General features: G+C 39.3%; 1 protein-coding gene across 7 annotated transcripts in view; it reads left to right on the top strand.

Annotated features, from left to right (window-relative positions):
- Positions 1 to 18,627, top strand: part of LOC101173250 (MAP7 domain-containing protein 1) — a 39,592-nt gene that overhangs the window by 1,125 nt on the left and 19,840 nt on the right. For 5 of the 7 annotated variants that reach the window (XM_004078294.4, XM_011485652.3, XM_011485654.3 and 2 more), the window contains exons 2-3: positions 16,569 to 16,769; positions 18,491 to 18,559. In XM_004078294.4, the coding sequence (XP_004078342.1) occupies positions 16,569 to 16,769; positions 18,491 to 18,559 (270 nt within the window). The remainder of the gene's footprint in view (positions 1 to 16,568; positions 16,770 to 18,490; positions 18,560 to 18,627) is intronic. The other 2 variants (XM_011485653.3, XM_011485651.3) reach the window with 1 other exon arrangement.

Here is an 18,627-nt window from a genome sequence, read left to right as displayed (position 1 = left end):
GGTCATTTAGACCCCACAAGACAGTGCGCTGAACCTTTTTTCAATGATATGTGATCTTCACTGGTGTCCATGGATTACATGAAATCCTCTCCACCTTTATCCACCTTTGCCATGGTAGGGATAACGCGATACCAATAGATTGCATGCACAATAAATCCAAAATTTTACCTTAAATGTTAATTGATAAAAAGAGAAGCCATTATGTCTTTAAAATCCCAAGCCAATCACCTTTTGATCTATCCTAAAAGCATTTCACGTGGTCTTTTAATTATAATTATGCCAATTTTAAGGTAAATCAAAAACTTGTGTTGTGTTCTAGCACGTAGTTCCTGCAAAGCGGCACAAGTTCATTAGAAATTCACTTCTGAGTCATGGGCAGAACCGTTGGTGCGGAGTAAAAGGCCGTACTCACCGGGAAGACTATCCGCCAGCCGTTATTCGCCAGCGCTTTTCAACACGTTTTTGTGTTCACACCCAAGCGAGTTTTGCTGACAATGAGCCGAGCGAACATGCAAATTTATTCCCTGACATTACATGGCGCTTAATGTAAAACAGAAATACCCCTGTATACAAGGTGGCGTAGCGCAACTTTACGCTTCTTAAACTCGCTTTTCACTCAGAAGAAGAGAGCAAGTATTTACGCACTTGTCAGAATCATACAAAGAAAACATGAATATTTCAAGCACCAGTAGCTCCAGCTCCAGTTCCAGCGATGAAGAATTTATTGTTCTCTTGAAAGATGAAAGACGCTGATTTTGGGTACATCCCATAGTTACGAGAAGAGAAGAACATGGTGAGTTTTATCGACTGGTACAAGAGCTGAAAATATATCATGAGTGTTTTCGGGGAAATTTTAGAATGTCCGTCTTATTTCTTCGCGGCAGTGTAGACGCTACTTGGCGTATATCTTCTTCAACGTTACGTATGTGTGCTCAGCAAGACAGTTTTGTGTTTGAGCGCCCCCAAGTTGTGTTTTACTGTAACTTCGGAAGCTCCAGACACGTGTGCAAAAGCGCCATTCTCATTGGTTCTATAGTTTTTGACGCGGTGCGTCAAACCAAAAAAACGAACCCGAGGCGGTTTTAAAAAAAAAGACGCTTTTACGCGTGGCGTTTTAGGGTACCTCCTCTTCCCATCATCAATTTGCTTACACACTTTCCTGCTAGCTTATAACCCCTCACAACCCCAACATAACTTTTCGGGTGCAACTAAAATGGCAAGAAGTATTGGAGCTGTCTTGACATAATGTTTAGAGCAAGTTTGAATGTGGAAAACGAAGATGTATGGATGTAGTCTACAAGCAGGAAGCTTTTAACTCACCCATTGTATTTTCTAAGTAACAAATATTCTCTTTTTCTAATGGCATTTTTTTGTCTGCTCCTGATTCACAACAATTTGAATAAATACATACTCAGAACCCAATTTTAAGCTTAATTTTCTTTTTATATGCCCTCCATTAAGGCTGCACGATATGAGGAAAACTTGCGATATGCGATATTAGAGATTAATATTTCGATAACGATATAATTTGCGGTATATAAACAAATATCAAAATAACCAAAAACATCATTCTGATTTCATTGCAACAGTTTAAAATTTATACTCCAAATGACCCTCGTCGACATAGGTGACGAACATTTAACATAATAGGCCTCCACCTGATTGGTCAACAACGTGAAGGCGTCCATCCGATTGGAAATGCATAAAGGGATTTAGTTGATTTGTTAAATGCCTCAAGCTGCCATAAGATTGTTTTAACACATTTACGGTTTACGATTTATTGCAATTTTTGCCATCCTTTGTGATATCGATATTGCAGAGCTGGATATTGCGATAACGATAAATTTGCGGTATATTGTGCAGGCCTACCCTCCACTGTGAGAAAAATGCAGTAAAAGAAAGTTAAAAACACCAAAAAACACGATTATCATTGAGGCGGGTCTTTAATTGTTGTCCTTATTAGTCTTGGCCAGAACTACCAGAACGGTAGAAAATTGTTCTTTGGCGTTCCTCTGATATAAAAGTTCTTAACTGTCTCCTATTGTGATAACTTGCAGTATATTATGTTGACTTTTATTTAAATAAATTGTTGCAGTGAAATAGAAATGACACGTTTTTTCTTATTTGCTCATGTATCACAAGTCATGCATGAAATGAATATCGTCATCACAATATTGATCACTAATATCACACTTTGCAAGTTTTTCTCATATGGTGCAGCCTTGAATGACACCATTTTCTAACTATAAAATTAGTCTAGGATACTTGTTAGCCTGCTTCAGCTTGGCTGCAGATTTATATTTGACATCACTCACTGTGAATAGTTCAAGGCCAAGTGAAGGATTTCTCACTCAGACTCACTGAAATGTTCCAGCTTCTTCTAACTGGACGTGAAGTCATTCGTGCAAGGATGTTTCTATTCCAATTTTTGGAATCGCCACATTAAAGCACATATTGATATATGCTGCCTGTTCCTGGAAGTGGAAATGGACAAACAATACAGCCTCGTCTTTCTGACTGCAACAAACTTCCTGCTGACTGTGGGGTTCATGGGGGTGGGACAGCTTGTTTTGGCTCCACATCAAGGAAGAGTTTGGTGGTGTTCCACCCTTTTTGTTGGAATCTCGAACTGTAGTTTGATATCTATTCAAAAGTTATAAATAGCATTCGTGTTGATGCATCTAAGGCATTTCGAGTGAGTCGATGTCCTTTTGTCAAAGCGATGTCAGCATGAATGAATTTCTCACATAATGCACTGTCTCAGTCTACTTTACGGCTTTCCTAAAGTAAAACATTAAAGACATTGAAAGACATATTTGAAGAACACCTCAAAGCTCCAGGATTGTTGGGAACAATCCTTTTTGTCTTTTTATCGTTCCTGTTAAAAGATTTATCCTTAGAGTGGAAGTTTGATTCATCCCTTCAGAGCTTTTAGAATACGTAAATCTCTGTCTTTTTTCTGATCTGATGTTCATGCTTTTTAATTACAGGCATTCGAAAAGCAGCCTGTTTAGAATTTAATCTTGATTAAGTTTGTGTGAGGTAAAGTGAAGTTTTCAGTTTTATGCATATTGCACCATTTTGTAAATTTCATTTTTTACGCAATAAATGGCAGACCACCTACTCAGCTCTTAATCAGGGTAAAGAACCACGGCAAACAGGCAGGGAAGGAGCTCTTACTGTGTAATCCTTGTCTGTTTTGAAATGGGAGTGAATTCAGCAGCTTTGCCTGTCAAGGCTGCAGTGTGTTGGATCAGTCAGCTTTTCAGCATGAAAAAATGTGCAACAATGGCTCAGTTTGGAAGCAACATGAAGAGTAAATTGACAATTTAACATTTCTTTTTTGAAACTCTTTACTCCAGATCGGCAAAGTTGACGGCTTTTTGGCTTTAACCAAGATTTAAAAAGTAAAAACGTCTGGCTGCTGATGACATTCATTTGAAATGGGCATGTCATTCTAGTAGTTGTCTGCTCCAGCTGATGTTTACGGGGTAAACTGTGCAAAAATGCAAAGCAAAAAGTTGAGGAGGCTTAGGTTTGAAGTAAAAGCAGAACTTCTGTGTCAGAATTCCTCAGATCTCCGTGATCAGAGGAATATATTAAATACACATGAAAGAAGGGATTTCTTACTGTTCCTACAGCACCCAATGTTTGTCGTGAGAAAAGTAAACACAGATATCATTAAGATATTTTGAATTCAAGTATATTGTGGCACAACTTAGGATGATCTGACAGTTTGCCATTAGCTGTCCTTGAGCTTACAGTATTTCAGATCCAATACGTTTTTACCTGAAAATGTCCTGAAAGACAAAAAAAAACCAAATTCTTAATGTGTTGAAGTAAAAATATGGCATTTCTGAGAGGTGAATTTGGTGAAGGAATGCCAACTCATGATGGATCTGCATTTAAATAATCATTTAATGCAGCAAAAGCAGCTAAACACCACAATTAGACTGACAAAATAAACATTCCAGAGGAGTCTGCAGTTATTCCTCATGTGAACAAAATTGCAAACTGACCTGCATAAACGGGTCTTTTGTCCTGCAGAGTAATCAATTGTTTCTCTTAAGCTACAGGAACAGTCATGTTTATATAAGGGAGGCGTCTCCGTTCCCACATTTGCAAAATGGATTCAAAGCTCACATTCAGCACATTTGTCTTTGAAACTCAGTCATGGATGAGGTGTGCAGAGAGATGCCAAATGAACAGCAACCTATCACTCACATGTACATAGCTGCATGAAGACAGTAGTGTTTAACCCTGTCCTTGAATGTACTGTACTGGTTTTGGCAGTGACACATTAATACTGTGGTTTTTGAAACTCTAACTAGACTTAAGAATTACTGAAATATAAATGTAACCTATTATTATTTTATATTGAGATGAATTTTGTTTCCTACTAAAACAAAAGGTTTTATTGCAATGTTTTACCAAAATCTTAGTCTGAATTGGGGGATAGAAGTTTTTTCTTTCCCGTTTCGGTCTAAAAAGCTCAGAACTTGGATTTCCAAAAGGTGCCCTCAAAACTAAAACTGGTGACAGAAAGATACAGACAGCAAAATAAGCAAATAAAAGACCAAGTGGGCTCGTAGGAGGAAAAACAACAAAAGAAGACAATGCAGATCCGGATAAACTACTTCTATTCAAAACCCTATGGATGACGTCAGAGATGGTGCAGTACATAAACTTAAAAGAATTAATAATAATAATTATATCCATTTGCCTTTTATGAAACTGACACAACATAAATAGTGGAGAACCTCATAGGGAAAAAAACAGATTATAAAACCACATAAAAACAGCAGCAGAAATCTTGTTATACATCTATAAAAAGCTTTTAAAAAGAAGCTTTTTTTTTTCTTTACATAGCCGTTCACTGTCCAACAACTCCACCTATCAAACGCTTGGATCCAGTTCGTGGTTTTGGTGCTTGGTAACCATTTTGAACGATCTGTATTTACTGTACAGAACTCTGGGGTTTCGCCTTGGCTCTTTCTCTTTGCTGGCAGAACTTGACATATTGGAAGCTGCAAAAGAATAACCAGACAAATTTCAGATAATTAGATCTAAAAATAAAGCAAAATTTTGAAGGGGTGTGTATTGGAAAGTCTGGCGATACAATTATGTATCGCAATATGTGTTCCACGATACGATACATAACGCGAAATTGTACCAGAAAAAAAATTATTTATTTTTTTTAGATTACGACTCTACCAGAGTATTAATGCACCTTTCATTTAAATAAAATGGTAATATTTATTTTATTTAATGATCACAATGTTAGGCTAACTGTATCTCATATACAACATGCTTTTGCCCAAGCAAATTCATAGTGCTTTTATTTTGGTAACTTTAATATATTTGTTCTTAAAGGGAACAGTCAATGTCCGATTTTTACAACTTTTTCTTTTTTCAGTAAAAGAAAAAAAAATGGAATGGTTGTGCATTAAACAATAAGGTTCTAAAATTATGATTCTGTTTATTTCAAACATTTCTAAATGTAGCTTCTCCAGTACTTTTAAAAATAAAGGAAAAAATAAAAACACCAATTCTTTCCAGAAACACTAAGAGTGATGAGGCAGCATTACAGGGTGAAGGAGAACGCTTTAATGTGGCTAAGATGCTTTGCTTACATGACAGTCTGCGCTTCAGTTGCCGCTCCGTTTTTATCACACGGGGAAGTAAATCATCGCCACAACATTGGCTTTTTTTCAAAGCATTGCACACATCATTGATTCATCAGGTTGCTTAATAAGAATCTATTGGTGTGAGGTTCTGCAGAACTTTGGCCCGCTTTGCTGATAGCATTTTGGCTAATTCACCATTCAGCTGTACTGCTTCAATCGTTCTTATCTAAGCTTTCTACAAAGCACAGCAATCTGCGTCTTTATATGACACTGGCAGCAACATGGCACAGAGTTTTTGCTCGGTACCCATCCCAAGTAAAAACTATGTAGTGCATGTCTCATAACAACAAAACAAGCTGGTTCTTTCTGGTGCTCAAAGAAGTTCAGTGTGCTATGCTGCCAACTAGCGGTCGGGGGTTTAAGTGGAAAACAAGAGTCAGACGCTGATGGGCGCTCATAAAAAATTAAATAAATATCGGTCTGACAGCATTTCAAATTGATACAAATATCGCCCAAAAAAATTGCAATACATCGCCAAATAGTTTTTTCCCCACACCCCTAAATGGTTGTGATCTAGTGAAAATGTCTTTCTTTATATTATATGAAGCAACTGCTAGGATGTTGAAATTCATTTCATGCTAGTGGTGCATTCACAAACATCATGAAATATAGTTTAAACCCAACTGTATTGGAGAAACTTATCAGGGACATTTTCACATCTGTCAACACCAACTTTTATGCAGTTATCGGTCGATACAGATAAATTGCTATGGATAGATGAACAGTTTTCCTCTATCCACAAATAATGATTTAATCACTGCTCCAGAACATTATGGCAGAGACGGCGTAGGAGTCCGTTTAAAATTGTTACTTCTTGTTAACACATTTGATTTTTACCCAGCATTACACTAATCTATCACAAGTCCTATCAAAGTACCCAAAAAAATACAATCTGAGTTCAGAAAACTTCCACATTTTTGGATTCTGAATCATATGAAGTTAGTTGAAGGAACTGATTGGCAGGGAAAGTGTTTGGGCTGTGAACCCAGGAGTATTGACAGAATTAGAATTGTAAGGCATCTGCATTTGCTGTCCCCGACGGTAATGACAGTGTAGTGCCAGGGTCCCTCTTTGGAGCATGTGGGCTCCAGAAAGGGCAGTAGAGGGAAATTTAGATGTGTTCCTGCCTCCTCCACTGGATCTGTAAATATCCCAGATGTGACTCCTCTGTGGTCCCTGGTCGTCTGAAAGCTCCAGTCAGCAGGCCTCTCTGCTAAGATTAGAACAGTTCCTGTTAACCTAAAGGGCATACCCACTTATTGAGTCATTAAAGACAGGGGGAGTTGTTTTCACCCATGTTATGGTGGTTTGTTGGTACTGTCATTCTAAATAACGGTATTGACATGTTTGACCAATAATCCAAAATTCTCGGGTGAGTAGATTTGGAAAGTTGCGAATGAATAACTGGCCAATATGTTACTAAATCTATTTGCTATAGCAGCTTTTTCAGTCTGTTCATCTTTATAACCAGTCAAGCTCTGATCATTTACTGCTTGGTCATAGTTAAATATATGCTGTCCTTTTCAGCTTCCGAAACTGAGCTCATAATTGGGTTTGATTCATACTAAAGCCTGGTTTTAAAAAGCCCCCCAAAATGGCTGGATATCAGCCCCAAAATACTAAATCAATTTGATTTGGATTAATAAGTCCTCGGCCCTATTCTTGATTCAGTCCGCCTATTTTTTTATCTTCAAATTTATATTCAAAAGTAATTTTAATTGGTAAAGAAAAAAATCTTTTCTCATAACTAGTAATATAAACTGGCTGAAGGTGAGAGCAGTTTTTGCCTGAAAACAATACAACTAAAGGAAAAGAGATTTGTGACAAATTTGTCTTGATTTTCTAAGTAAAGATTGAAACAATTTTGGAAAAAAGCCCTATCTGCCACCTCGGCAGCTTTCATATTTAAAGACTTAAAGCAAAATCACCCCAACTATTGTGTCTTTTGAGCAATATCTAAAGTAGACGAAACTCTGTTGAAACAAAATGTCTCTGTGTTTAAACACAGTGACATTTTTAGAAAAGTCTTACAGTTCAGCTGCTTCTGCTGTTTTTCATATAAGATACATTGGGATGTTCTTTTCCTCAATTTACATTGGACTGTTGTATTGCAAATTCTGTCTGTGAGTACTCACTTATCCAGGATGGTTCCATAGCAAGAACATATTTAAAAAAAAAAAAGGATTAGTTTTTTTTAGTTGAAGATGTTTTGTCTCTTGTCCAAGAGGCGTTCTCAGTGCTTTGTCTATTAAATGTAAATATATTTTATAGCTACTCTGGCCAAATGTAATTTAGTAGTCTTTTGAAAATATCTATGCGGATATATAAAATTAGAAATGATCAATAACATTCTGGCAGGCTTTTAAAAACGGGAAATATGGAAATCGCTGCTAGCTGAAATCTCCTCTTGGGCTGTAATGCTTCTGATCTCAGGTGGACTTTGTATTCTATAAAAGAAAGGCTCTTTAGCTATGTGCCCTGCATTAAAATTAATTGAGATGCTTAGTATAATTACTTAATCCTTCTTATTTAGTTGTTTGATTGCAATCGTGCCGCTGCAACAAGTAGGCAGTCATCAGTGCCAGTTCTAAACTCTGGCCATGTTTCTCTGGTTGGTTCAGTGAAGCATTGTTCTTCTGGTCAATAGGCTTTTAGCATAATCACATTACTGTTTCATTGAATCGGGGTCACAGCAAACCAAATTTTACAAAGGTCTAGCTGCCCAAAACTATTACAAACGGTGTCCATCCCATTCTAACCAAAACGGCTCTTGCAGTGTTTTGGGTGTTCTAGATAAAAAGAATTGTCGCAGGTTGCCAGGAGAGGCTTCACCAGTACATTTCTGTTACATCGTTATGAAAGCATCTCTTGTGACCCAGAAGTCTTTTCATGTTGCTCTGATGTTACTGAGGAACAGCTTGAATGTTGGTGCGAGGCTCTCTCTTACTCTCTGTCCTATCTTTAGTTAAGCTATCCATTTAGGTTAGACGTGTTAGCTTGGGTTGCAGATGAAGAATCCCAAAGGAGCTGCTGCTGGTTTAGATAAACACTGACTTTGATCACTGTGGTGGCTCAGCAGAGCAACACTTCAATGGCTGGCTCTGTTGAGACACTGCCAGGTGATGGGATGTGGGGCTTTTGCAGTCCACGATCAAAGCATTAGTGTTCATTAGATTCATCCATTAGTTTAGTGGAGTAGAAGGAAGGCTGTTCTTCACAAATCCACATATTTCACACAGTGATTAGATGCAAACTGTTCACATATCAGTCAAGTTTTCTTCTATAAAGTAAACTGCTACATAAACTCTACAGTTGAATGTGGGATATGAGCACGCTGAGTATGTCAGTTCTTCCCATGCAACTTTAGTCTCGAAATACAGACGTAGCGTGGTGTGGCAGAGTCCCTGCATGGTGTTTACACTGCGCTTCCTGTGTGTCTGGGCCTCTTGGCCCCTTACGTCACCCTATTCAGTGCCAAAGGGACACAACAGGGTGATGGGGAAATGGGTTGGGGGTAAGCGATGAGGTAGTTCATTAGGCCCTTGCTCCGATCTAAATGAGATGCAGATCTATTATTTGCATTTCCCTGAGTTCCTCCTTTCTTTCCGTTCTTTTTTTCAGTTTTCCTTCCAGCTGTAGAGGCTCTGTGCTTACCTCTTGTTGGGCTTGTTTCCAAAAAGAGTCCATTAGTTTAGATTTTGCCCTGTTTATCCTTTATTATAAATGTTCTGATAGACTGGTAGAGAAGCTTGGACAGAATAGGGTCAAGAGGCCTCTTGCCTCTTAAATATTGGATGTCTTGCCTGATGTTTTTGCTCTGCCTTATGCACCTGTCACAGTAACAGCACTCTATATGTTGTTATTGCCCTTTTTTGAGGTCTTTAAAGTCAAAAATAAGTCAAAATTACATTTTACCACCATATATTTTGAGTTTTATGATTCAAAGAAGCTAATGCTGTTTTAAAGTTGTGCTGGAATATTTCCCTTGGAAGGGATTCAGCTGTTCTGCTCTGGTAAGACATTACTTTGATTTAAAGTATCTATGTGCGGGTGAGAAACACAGGAAATTTATGGATGACACTTTTAATTGAAAAGGAGGAACTTCAGAGCAAAACATGATATGAATGAGAATCTTTATTGGCTAAAACAGGGTTTGGGAACCCATGGCTCGGGAGCCATATCTGGCTCTTTTGATGGCCACATCTGGCTCGCAGACAAATCTTTAATTTTTTTCATTAGACCAGTCCTTTTAGGGCGCGATGCGATGCCAGGGGGGCGCACAGTAGTAGCGGTGCATGGAGAGAAAAAATCTGCGCCACTATCGGTGTAAATTGCCGTCCCTGCAGCTGCGCGCTCCCATCTTTGGGAAGGAGCGCGAAGCTGCAGGGACGTGATGTGTCAGCAGGAAAAGGGGAGGGGTAGTGGGCACAGGCAGCAAGGTGAATTGTGCACTGGTTGTCAAAACTTAGAACATGCTGCTAGTCACATACCACACACTGCAGCGTGAGTCTTGCTGTATTGACAATGTTTGGCTCCACGTCTGCATGTGAGCAGTCTTTCTCACATCTAAAGAACATTCTGACCAACCTACGATCACGTTTAACGGATGGAAGTCTCAATGCCTGCATGATGAAGCTTAAACTGACTGACCACTGTCAACCAGACAAGACCATCAGCACAACCATGCAGCACCAGAAGTCACATTAATGCTAAGAAATACTCATCATTTATTAGCGACAGCGTAACAATGTTATTAAAAAGAATCCTCAGACTTATTGTACTTAAAAATTGTTGGAATTGCATAAAATGCGCACATTCACTTGTATTTTTAGTTTTAAACATATTGTAGCACACCCCAACCCCCTGGCCGCGGAACGGTACCGGTTCGTGGGTCATTTGGTACCGGGCCGCACAAAAAGAATAAGTAACTTACATTATTTCCGTTTCATTTATTTCTGAATCTGAAAGATGTTTTATTTAGAAAAATTGGCCGATTCTCTGTTCCATCCGTCTATGTCACTCTTGACGCAGGCCAAGGCGCTATTCTCGTGATAGGTTACCGCTAAAATAAAAACCAAGAACTAGCAAAATTAATAAAAAACAAACGTTTTTGGAAAGTTTCTTTGCCAAGGGGAACAGGCCCAGCCAGGAGACAGAAGAGGAGCCTTCAACTTCCAAAAAAAGAAAGCTACATTTAATAGACAGTATCAGGAGTCCTACTTAAAATACAAATTTATCCCAATTGGAGATTCCCTCGAACCATTCAGCATTGTGTTGAGTCGGATTTTTCATGCACTTATTTTTGAAGGCATGTTTAAACGTCTTCATAGCGACCAGAGAGTGTTGCGCGCAGAGAGGACGTTGCTCATGTCATAATTCGTGTTTATTGTTATGTTTAGAAAATACCACAGTTTTCATGCAGGCCATATCATATTACTTTGTTGTATTGTAGTGTCAGTCACACGCACGTTTGGTCTGCTGTGGGAGTTCTACAGGCTGCAGCCAGGGGTTACTCGCGGAGCAGGCAGCACAGGGAATTATGGGAATCATTCCCCTTTGCCTGCTTTGGTCAAAAGGGTTGAGCACGGGTGTTTCTTTTTGCCTACGGGTCCTTTCATCTGGCAGTTATGCCGTTTCACCCTTAGTTATTTTTTCCTGTTGTGTTTACTTCATTTTAGCACCATGAGTGTGGGAAGAGGATGATCACACCTGTGCGATGTACAATTTTTTGCGTGTTAAAATCAAAGCGCAGAGTACGTCTAATCATTGAGTTGAGTTGCTGAACAAGTTGTACGGCGTTGGTTACGGCTTACAAGTCTCCGTGCCTCAGTGTGGGAAGGGGACGCTACAATATTGTATGGCTCTCATGAAATTACATTTAAAAAATGTGGTGTTCATGGCTCTCTCGGCCAAAAAAGTTCCCGACCCCTGGGCTAAAAGCTGCCTTTACCCATCTTTTGGGTGGTATTCTTGTGTTGAATAGCTCATAGTGCATTGCCGCATGGTGAACCAAGGACTTACCCTCTTGCCTCAGCTTAATTATAGGATGGCTATTGTCTGCACACACATTTTCTTCCCCTTTCATTCTGAAATAATTAAACTGCAAGGCTCTTGTGGTCTGCAGTTTTTGAGGTTGTTATCAAAGTCTATTAAATGGCACAGCCCCACAAAAAAATCTGGCTTTGTAGATATTTATAAATCAGCTCAAACCAAGTAATATGCTGTGAAATTGGATTTTTGCTTAAATAAATGTACTAAATCGCGTCCAGTTTGTCAGAGTTTCAACTTAGCCACTTTAGCCACAGCATCAGACAAACATCAAAGCAGTAAACAGATAAGAGGACTCCTCTTTAGGGCTGCACTGCCCATAGTGGGTGTTTTGTCCTTCTCGTCATGGTCTCAAATGATAAGTTGCACTGAGTCGTGGTAATTACCTGCTGTTCTTCAACCTGCCATTCCGCTCCCACACTGTGCTCATGCGAGCACATTCCCATCTACATCTGTAGGGGTTCCATAACCTTCTCGGCTCACTTTTCACCTTATTTTGCTATTTCTCTAGTGGCTGAGTGAGGTAAAATGTACGCCCCTTGAAGTCTCGAAGGCAGAACTGGCTGTGTGATTGCGTGATGTTCAAACACTGATAATGCACAACATACCACAGATTTCAGAAGCTGCTCTGTCTCAGTTTGCGGAGTCTGTCTGCCGTCACCACGGAAGGGAGCAAAACAAAACAATAAATCCAGAGCATGGCACCTTTAGATCAGTGTTTTTCAACCGGTGTGCCGTGGGAGATGGTCAGGTGTGCAGAGGAAAATTGCCCTCATTAACTGATCTAGAAACATTTACCATCTCCAGGAAATCAGCTCTTTGTTCATCCAAACAGGCCCTGATAAAACTCTTAATAGTTAGGAATATGAAAGATCATAAAAAACTTTTTTCTTTGTGTTTATTTGATTCTATTAAAGACTTTTTGATAAGAATGACGTTATCGCAATTTAGCCGTACCGTCAGCTGTTTTCGGAAAGTCCAGCCCCACCAATCATTCTTGGAGGCTTAATCACACGTCATCAGTCTGACCAAGCATAAGTGGTTAAAGTCTTCACTTCCTTGTTCTGATTCTGCTCATAAAGTTGCTCAGTTTCAACAAAAATAGCAGCTAAAGCTCGTCTTTAGTGGTGTAGCTTTCCACAGAATCCGGTATCAGACCGTGAAAAAAGTGAACAAAACAATGAAGCTCAGAGACCCTAGTCTGTCTGCGTTCAGTGGCTGGTTCACTACATCTCCCATGATGCATTGGGTTAAGGTGACAGCATCTCAGCGCACAATGAGATTTCCTTGTTAAACGTCTTGAAACCACAACAAACACGCATCAAACAGTTTCTAAATCTTCTAACTTAACTTTTATTACATCATTTAGAAAAATCATCTGCAACTTCCTGCTTTTTCTGCCACAATTATCACAAAAATGCACGTGAGATTGCTGAGGGGCTGATGATCATTACATTACAGACTATGAGTTTCTCCTTTTTTTACATTTTTGGATGCTGGTGTGCCGCGGGATTTTTGTTAAGGTTAAAGTGTGCCGTGGCTCAAAAAAGGTTGAAAAACACTGCTTTGTTGTGTTAGAAAGTGTTAGAAATAATTGTATTTCTCTACAGCCAGATTAAGGATTTTTGATCAATGTTCCGGGATAAAATCTCCTATATTTTGTAGTTGTATTGTACAAGCAGAAAATACAGTCTTAAGTAAGGGCAGAAATGACCTAAGCTTGACCGAAACCTCACACCTGAGAGAACATTTTTGAAGACTGTGTTAAAAGGTGGAGTTGCATGGACACTGTTCCTAAAATGTCAAAACGGCAATCACTATATTATTACCTACAGTCCTCAGTGAAAAGTCCCACTGTTGATGGACAGCATAATCTTTTCTTGAGTGTATTTCCCACAGAAATTTGTGACATTAGTTCGTGTCAATATACAAAAAAAGGCTTAGCTTAAATCAGTTGGTGTTGCACAACAAGCAGAACTTTGATGTAATTACAGTTAGATGACAGACTGAACTTTTTATCCAAATTTTGTACATTTGGACAAATATTAGGGAAAATACTTCTCTAAAGTGTTGCTTTAAAAGTTCACTTTTGAAACAATTTCACCCTTAATTAAAGGGATGCATAAATTACATTAAATAGGTTGCTTCGGAGTTTAGTTTTTTTGGGGGGCGGGGGGGGGGGGGGGGGGGGCAGAGTTAAATATTGAGAATGCCATTTTAACACCATTTTCTTTAAACTTCTTAAGGACCCACTCCAATTTTCTTTTGATCTATTTTCAATCCTGTCCTCCGTCCCCTCGCTGTTGCTGCTGAGAGCTCTCTGTTTACACACTCTCCTGCTAGCTTTTAGCCCCTTAAACCCCCAACCTAATATTGCTGGTGGAACAAGAATGCCGAGCAATATTGGAGCAAATCAGCCAAACAGTTTTTATCTAGGTGTCAGCTGGGATGAGGAAAACAAATGGATTTAGTCGTCTATAAGTGGATGCATCAGAATGGAGCAGAGTAAGGAGCATCTTTTTGTTTGCTCCCTATTCACAACAATTTAAAGAAATAACTACCTTAGAAATGCCATTTTTGCTTAATTTTCTTTATATATATTTCCTCCATTGTCAGAAAAATGCCACAAGAATATCTTAAAAATACAATTTTAATCAGAGTGGGTCTTTAAAGTAATTTATCAGTCTTACAGGAGAAATTCTTTTATGGCAACACCAAACAGCAATAGATGTAAAAGATATCCCCAGTCTTCTTTCAGGCAGTCATTCTCCAGTTTAAACATAATCTAACTTCCGTCTTGCAGAGCGCTGCATCAATCAGCCCTTGTTCCTGTAGCTTTGCAGTGTCATTCCTCTCCGTTTTGCTCCAGACCGTTTCAGGTTTCGTTGGTATTCACTGTCAGTACCACCCACATACCAGAGAGCATGCTACCTTTTCAATCTCTTCATTATTGAGCGAGTACAGGTTTAAGTCAATGTCTTGCCAGTCACTTTTCAGTGTCGACAGTTCCCAGGTGTATGCTGGCAGCGGGGGGAAAAAAACGGCAACTGAAAACACTTCTGTGGCAGCTCCACCTTTTCCTGTCACCGTTGGTACCTTACACATCCTCTTTGCCCTTAGGAGACTGCGAGGAATTGGTACAGAGAGACATACTTTTGAACGAGGAGTTTATGATTCACCACTTAAGAAGTCACGGTGGTGTCACATCTGTCTGTGTCATTTCTTTCTACAAGTATTTTTGAAAAGAATTTCTCATTTTTGGCTTGCCAGTGTTGCACAAAAAGGCTACATATTGCTTTTAATACTAACATTTATCTTAATCGCAGTGTTTATATGCATGCCAATTTATATCGTCATTACAATTTCCAACTATATTACTACATTTGAAATGTTTTCCTTCTTTTAAGACCTAACACTTTCCTCTAGAATGCTATTTTATTGATGGGCTCCTGCTCTCTGCCCTTCCTTCAAGTTTTACTAAAACACTTCCAGTGTTCATCTTCTTCTCTCAGTTTATCTCACTACCATCCCCCCCCCCCGCTTCCTCTCTTCTCGCTGTCATTGCAGAGTTTTGGCCGCCGTCCCGTTGCCATGCAGAGGCCATAACAATGGCCCCTCTCTGTCACAGCACATCCCTGCCGGGGGAATGCTTTTTTAATAGTGGCGAGCTTTGACAATGGAAACACGTCTTGTCTCCCCGCTGAAATCGGTCATAGCCTCTAAATGCTGTTCAGACTCTCTCCAACTCAGTCATCAGCCGCATCTTCCATTACCCAGACCGATAACCTCGCTTTTCCACGTGTCTTGCTGAGCTCAGACAATTTTTTCTATCAGGCACAATGCATAACAGAATATTACGAGCACCTGCACTTGCATGAGTGGAAGATGACCTCTTTTATTTGTCCAACCAACTGCTCACAGAATTCATTTTTTTATTATTGCCATTATAAAAGTTTAACATCAGTTGCACAGTATTGGCTCTGTTGCTCTTTTCTTTGCCAACTGTTGAGCAGCACAGAATTTGCACTGTAAATCTTTGGTGTACTGTCCCACTGTGACAGCCCCCCACCGCCTGTTATGTTTAGGCCAAGGTCTGAATAATTTAGAGCGTGTTGCCCCAGTGTTTACCTTCCGAGACTATGCAGAAAGAAAATGTGCCCGGACATGGTTCCACGGGGAGTGTAGGCATACAATGCTGAGTAGACAAGAGTCCCACCCCTCGGGGTCTTTGTTTTGCAAAAAAAAAAATAAAAAATAAAAAACCTTCGAGTAAGAGTTACAATTATCCCCATACACAAACGCTGGATTTTGAAGTCTCCAGACGACTGATACACCCAAACCATTTAAGGAACTTGGGTGGGCGAATTTCTTTCTCCTGCTGTTTTACTAAGCAGAACATTTCACCACAATGTCATTATCATAAAATAAAAAAGCAAGTGCTGTTTGTTTTGGTTGGGTTTCTTTTTAGGCCAGTGCCACACACTAAATACTTAAAAGTTGGAAGGTTAAAGACTAATAAAAGAGGTTTTGTGCACATGTGCAATACAGTATTATATCTCATTATGTGGATCGCTTTGAAGAACAATCCAGTGAATTCCTTCCTTCCAGGTGCTTAATTCCGTTATGTTTTTGAACAAGTTCTATAATATTAACCTGAAGTGTCTCTGACATCGACTGCACCCAAGCTGTGGTTGTTTACGTCACCCACACTTATCATCTGCATAGAATCGGTCATGAACGGAATGAAGAAAAACTAGTTGAGTTCTGTTACTTGTTTTTCTTTTTGTCATCTTAACTTAGTTTTCTTTTCTTTTTTTAAATGTTCTTTTTAAGCAGCCTGCTCAGTCCTGGAGAGTAAATCTTTAAGACCTGACCCAGAGGGGGAAAGCAGCCCCCTGAAGACAGCCGACGGCCAGAAAATGAACTCTCCAACAAAGAAGGAAACCGATCCAAGGCGGACGCCCCCCATGAAGTCTGACGTCATCTCTCGATCACCTGCCTCACCGGCGTCGCCGCTTCCTCAATCCAAAAGAGGTTAGTCAAAGTATTTTAACTGTCTGTTGTTCTTGGAGCGAGTTCAGATTTTTAACGTATGAACTTTTAATGGAAGCAGAATGTGGTGACTTGAGGCAACGCTCTTGAAAGTGTCCGATTCCCCCTGCCCTTCGCTCAAGTGAGGTCGCCTCTGTGGAGGCAGACGCAGAGTCAGAGTGACCGCATGCTTTCAGACTCGCAGCAAATCTAATTTAGTAGCTGCAGCTTTTTGAGAGATGGCGGAGCTCAAGATCATAGGTGAATACAAGTCAGGCTGACTAAAGCTAGTAAAGAAAATATCTACATATGTGTAAATAGCCTTTGATGCTATGTGCTTAGTACCTGTCAATCACTCCTTAACCCGAAAGCAGCTCCATATTTGTTGCTGGTATTGACAGCAAAATTCTTGCCAATGTACGTATAACAAATATGTTTGCCTTAAAAAAACAAGTAAAGACCTTTTAACAAACTGACAGAAATGAAGCCCTTTAGTACCTGAAATGTTTCTTTTTTTCGTATGTTTTTAGATCCAGATGTTCTAATGTGTACCTCTTTTTAGAAAAATACTGTAATAATAACTCAAATGATTCTATATAGTTTTTGTATGCCCACTAAGTGTAATGTGCTATGTTTTTAAGCACCTTTGTCCTGATTTATTCTCTTATTAGTGAGTTTACCGAAAACAGCACGGCTTACTATTCCATCAAGTATTCATTATTAAGTGGGTCGAGCTTTTATTTTGAAGAGGGGCTACTTTCTGAAAAATACGTTCTACAAAAACGTAATTCTAAAAACAAAATTCCTGATGAATTTGTGAATAATGAAGATTTTATGTATTTTGATCAAGTTAAAATAGACTTAGAACGCTTGTTTATTCTCATTACACAGTCATTTTCTCGTAGTCTGCTGAGCACTTCAAAGTTGCTAAATATTTCTACTGGGAGGGATTAAAAGTTGAAGCTGGGAATAATTAAAGTAGCAGAAGTTTTTTGTTTTTTCTCTTCAAAGAAGAAACAACTTTAAACGTTTAGAAGTTGTTTAAATTCCTGACATGGCTTGATGGTTCAGGGACTTTTGTAGCTCCTGGAGTTCTTTCTTTTATATATTTTGCGGGAATGTCCCTAGAAAGCACACATAGGAGATGTTTCAGAGAAAAGACCTGTGAAAGTGTCTATTAGACATTACAAATGAAATGAAGTCATACTTATCCAAGCTGCACAGATTATGAAGCCTTTCAGCATCACGCTGCGGCTTTTAAAAGAGATTAGCTGGCCTGCAGAACCTGTATTTACTGCACTTACCGTTAATGTGGGCAATAACACGGTTGTTTGTGAGTGGCGCTTGTTTTCGGAGGTCGTGCAGGAGTAGAAATTACCTATTTTTGTCTGCCAGACGGAGAATGCATCACCGATGCTTTAGGTCAGGTCTAATTCATGTTGCAAGTAGAGCATCTATTTTTGAAACACTGAATCAGCGGACTGAACTATTATGAACTTCCTTTAAATCGTAGAAGTAATTTGAAGGAAGGAAAGAAACTGAAGCGGAATTGACCATCTTTTAATAAAGACCTTTCTGACAACACTTGCAAACCTCTAAAAGCATTCCCTCTTGCAGAAAAGGTTGACATTCTAACTGTTGTCTTTCTGGTTACTGATCTGATCATGGCAAAAGCATTTACTGGCATCATTCCCGTCATTAATTTTCCCTTGTTTTCCTTTCAGACACCCCAAGGTCAGAAGAGAGGCAGAAGCTTGCAAAAGAACGACGAGAAGAGAAAGCCAAGTATCTCGGTAAGCTCAAGGAGTTAGTTAGTGGGATGACGGCTACTGTATGTTTGAAAAGAGCTCCCCCTAGTGCA

This window comes from Oryzias latipes, chromosome 16 (assembly GCF_002234675.1).
Source record: "Oryzias latipes chromosome 16, ASM223467v1".
NCBI classification, from domain to species: domain Eukaryota; kingdom Metazoa; phylum Chordata; class Actinopteri; order Beloniformes; family Adrianichthyidae; genus Oryzias; species Oryzias latipes.
Note: the sequence above shows the minus strand (reverse complement) of the source record. Positions and strands in the feature narration are given on the sequence as shown.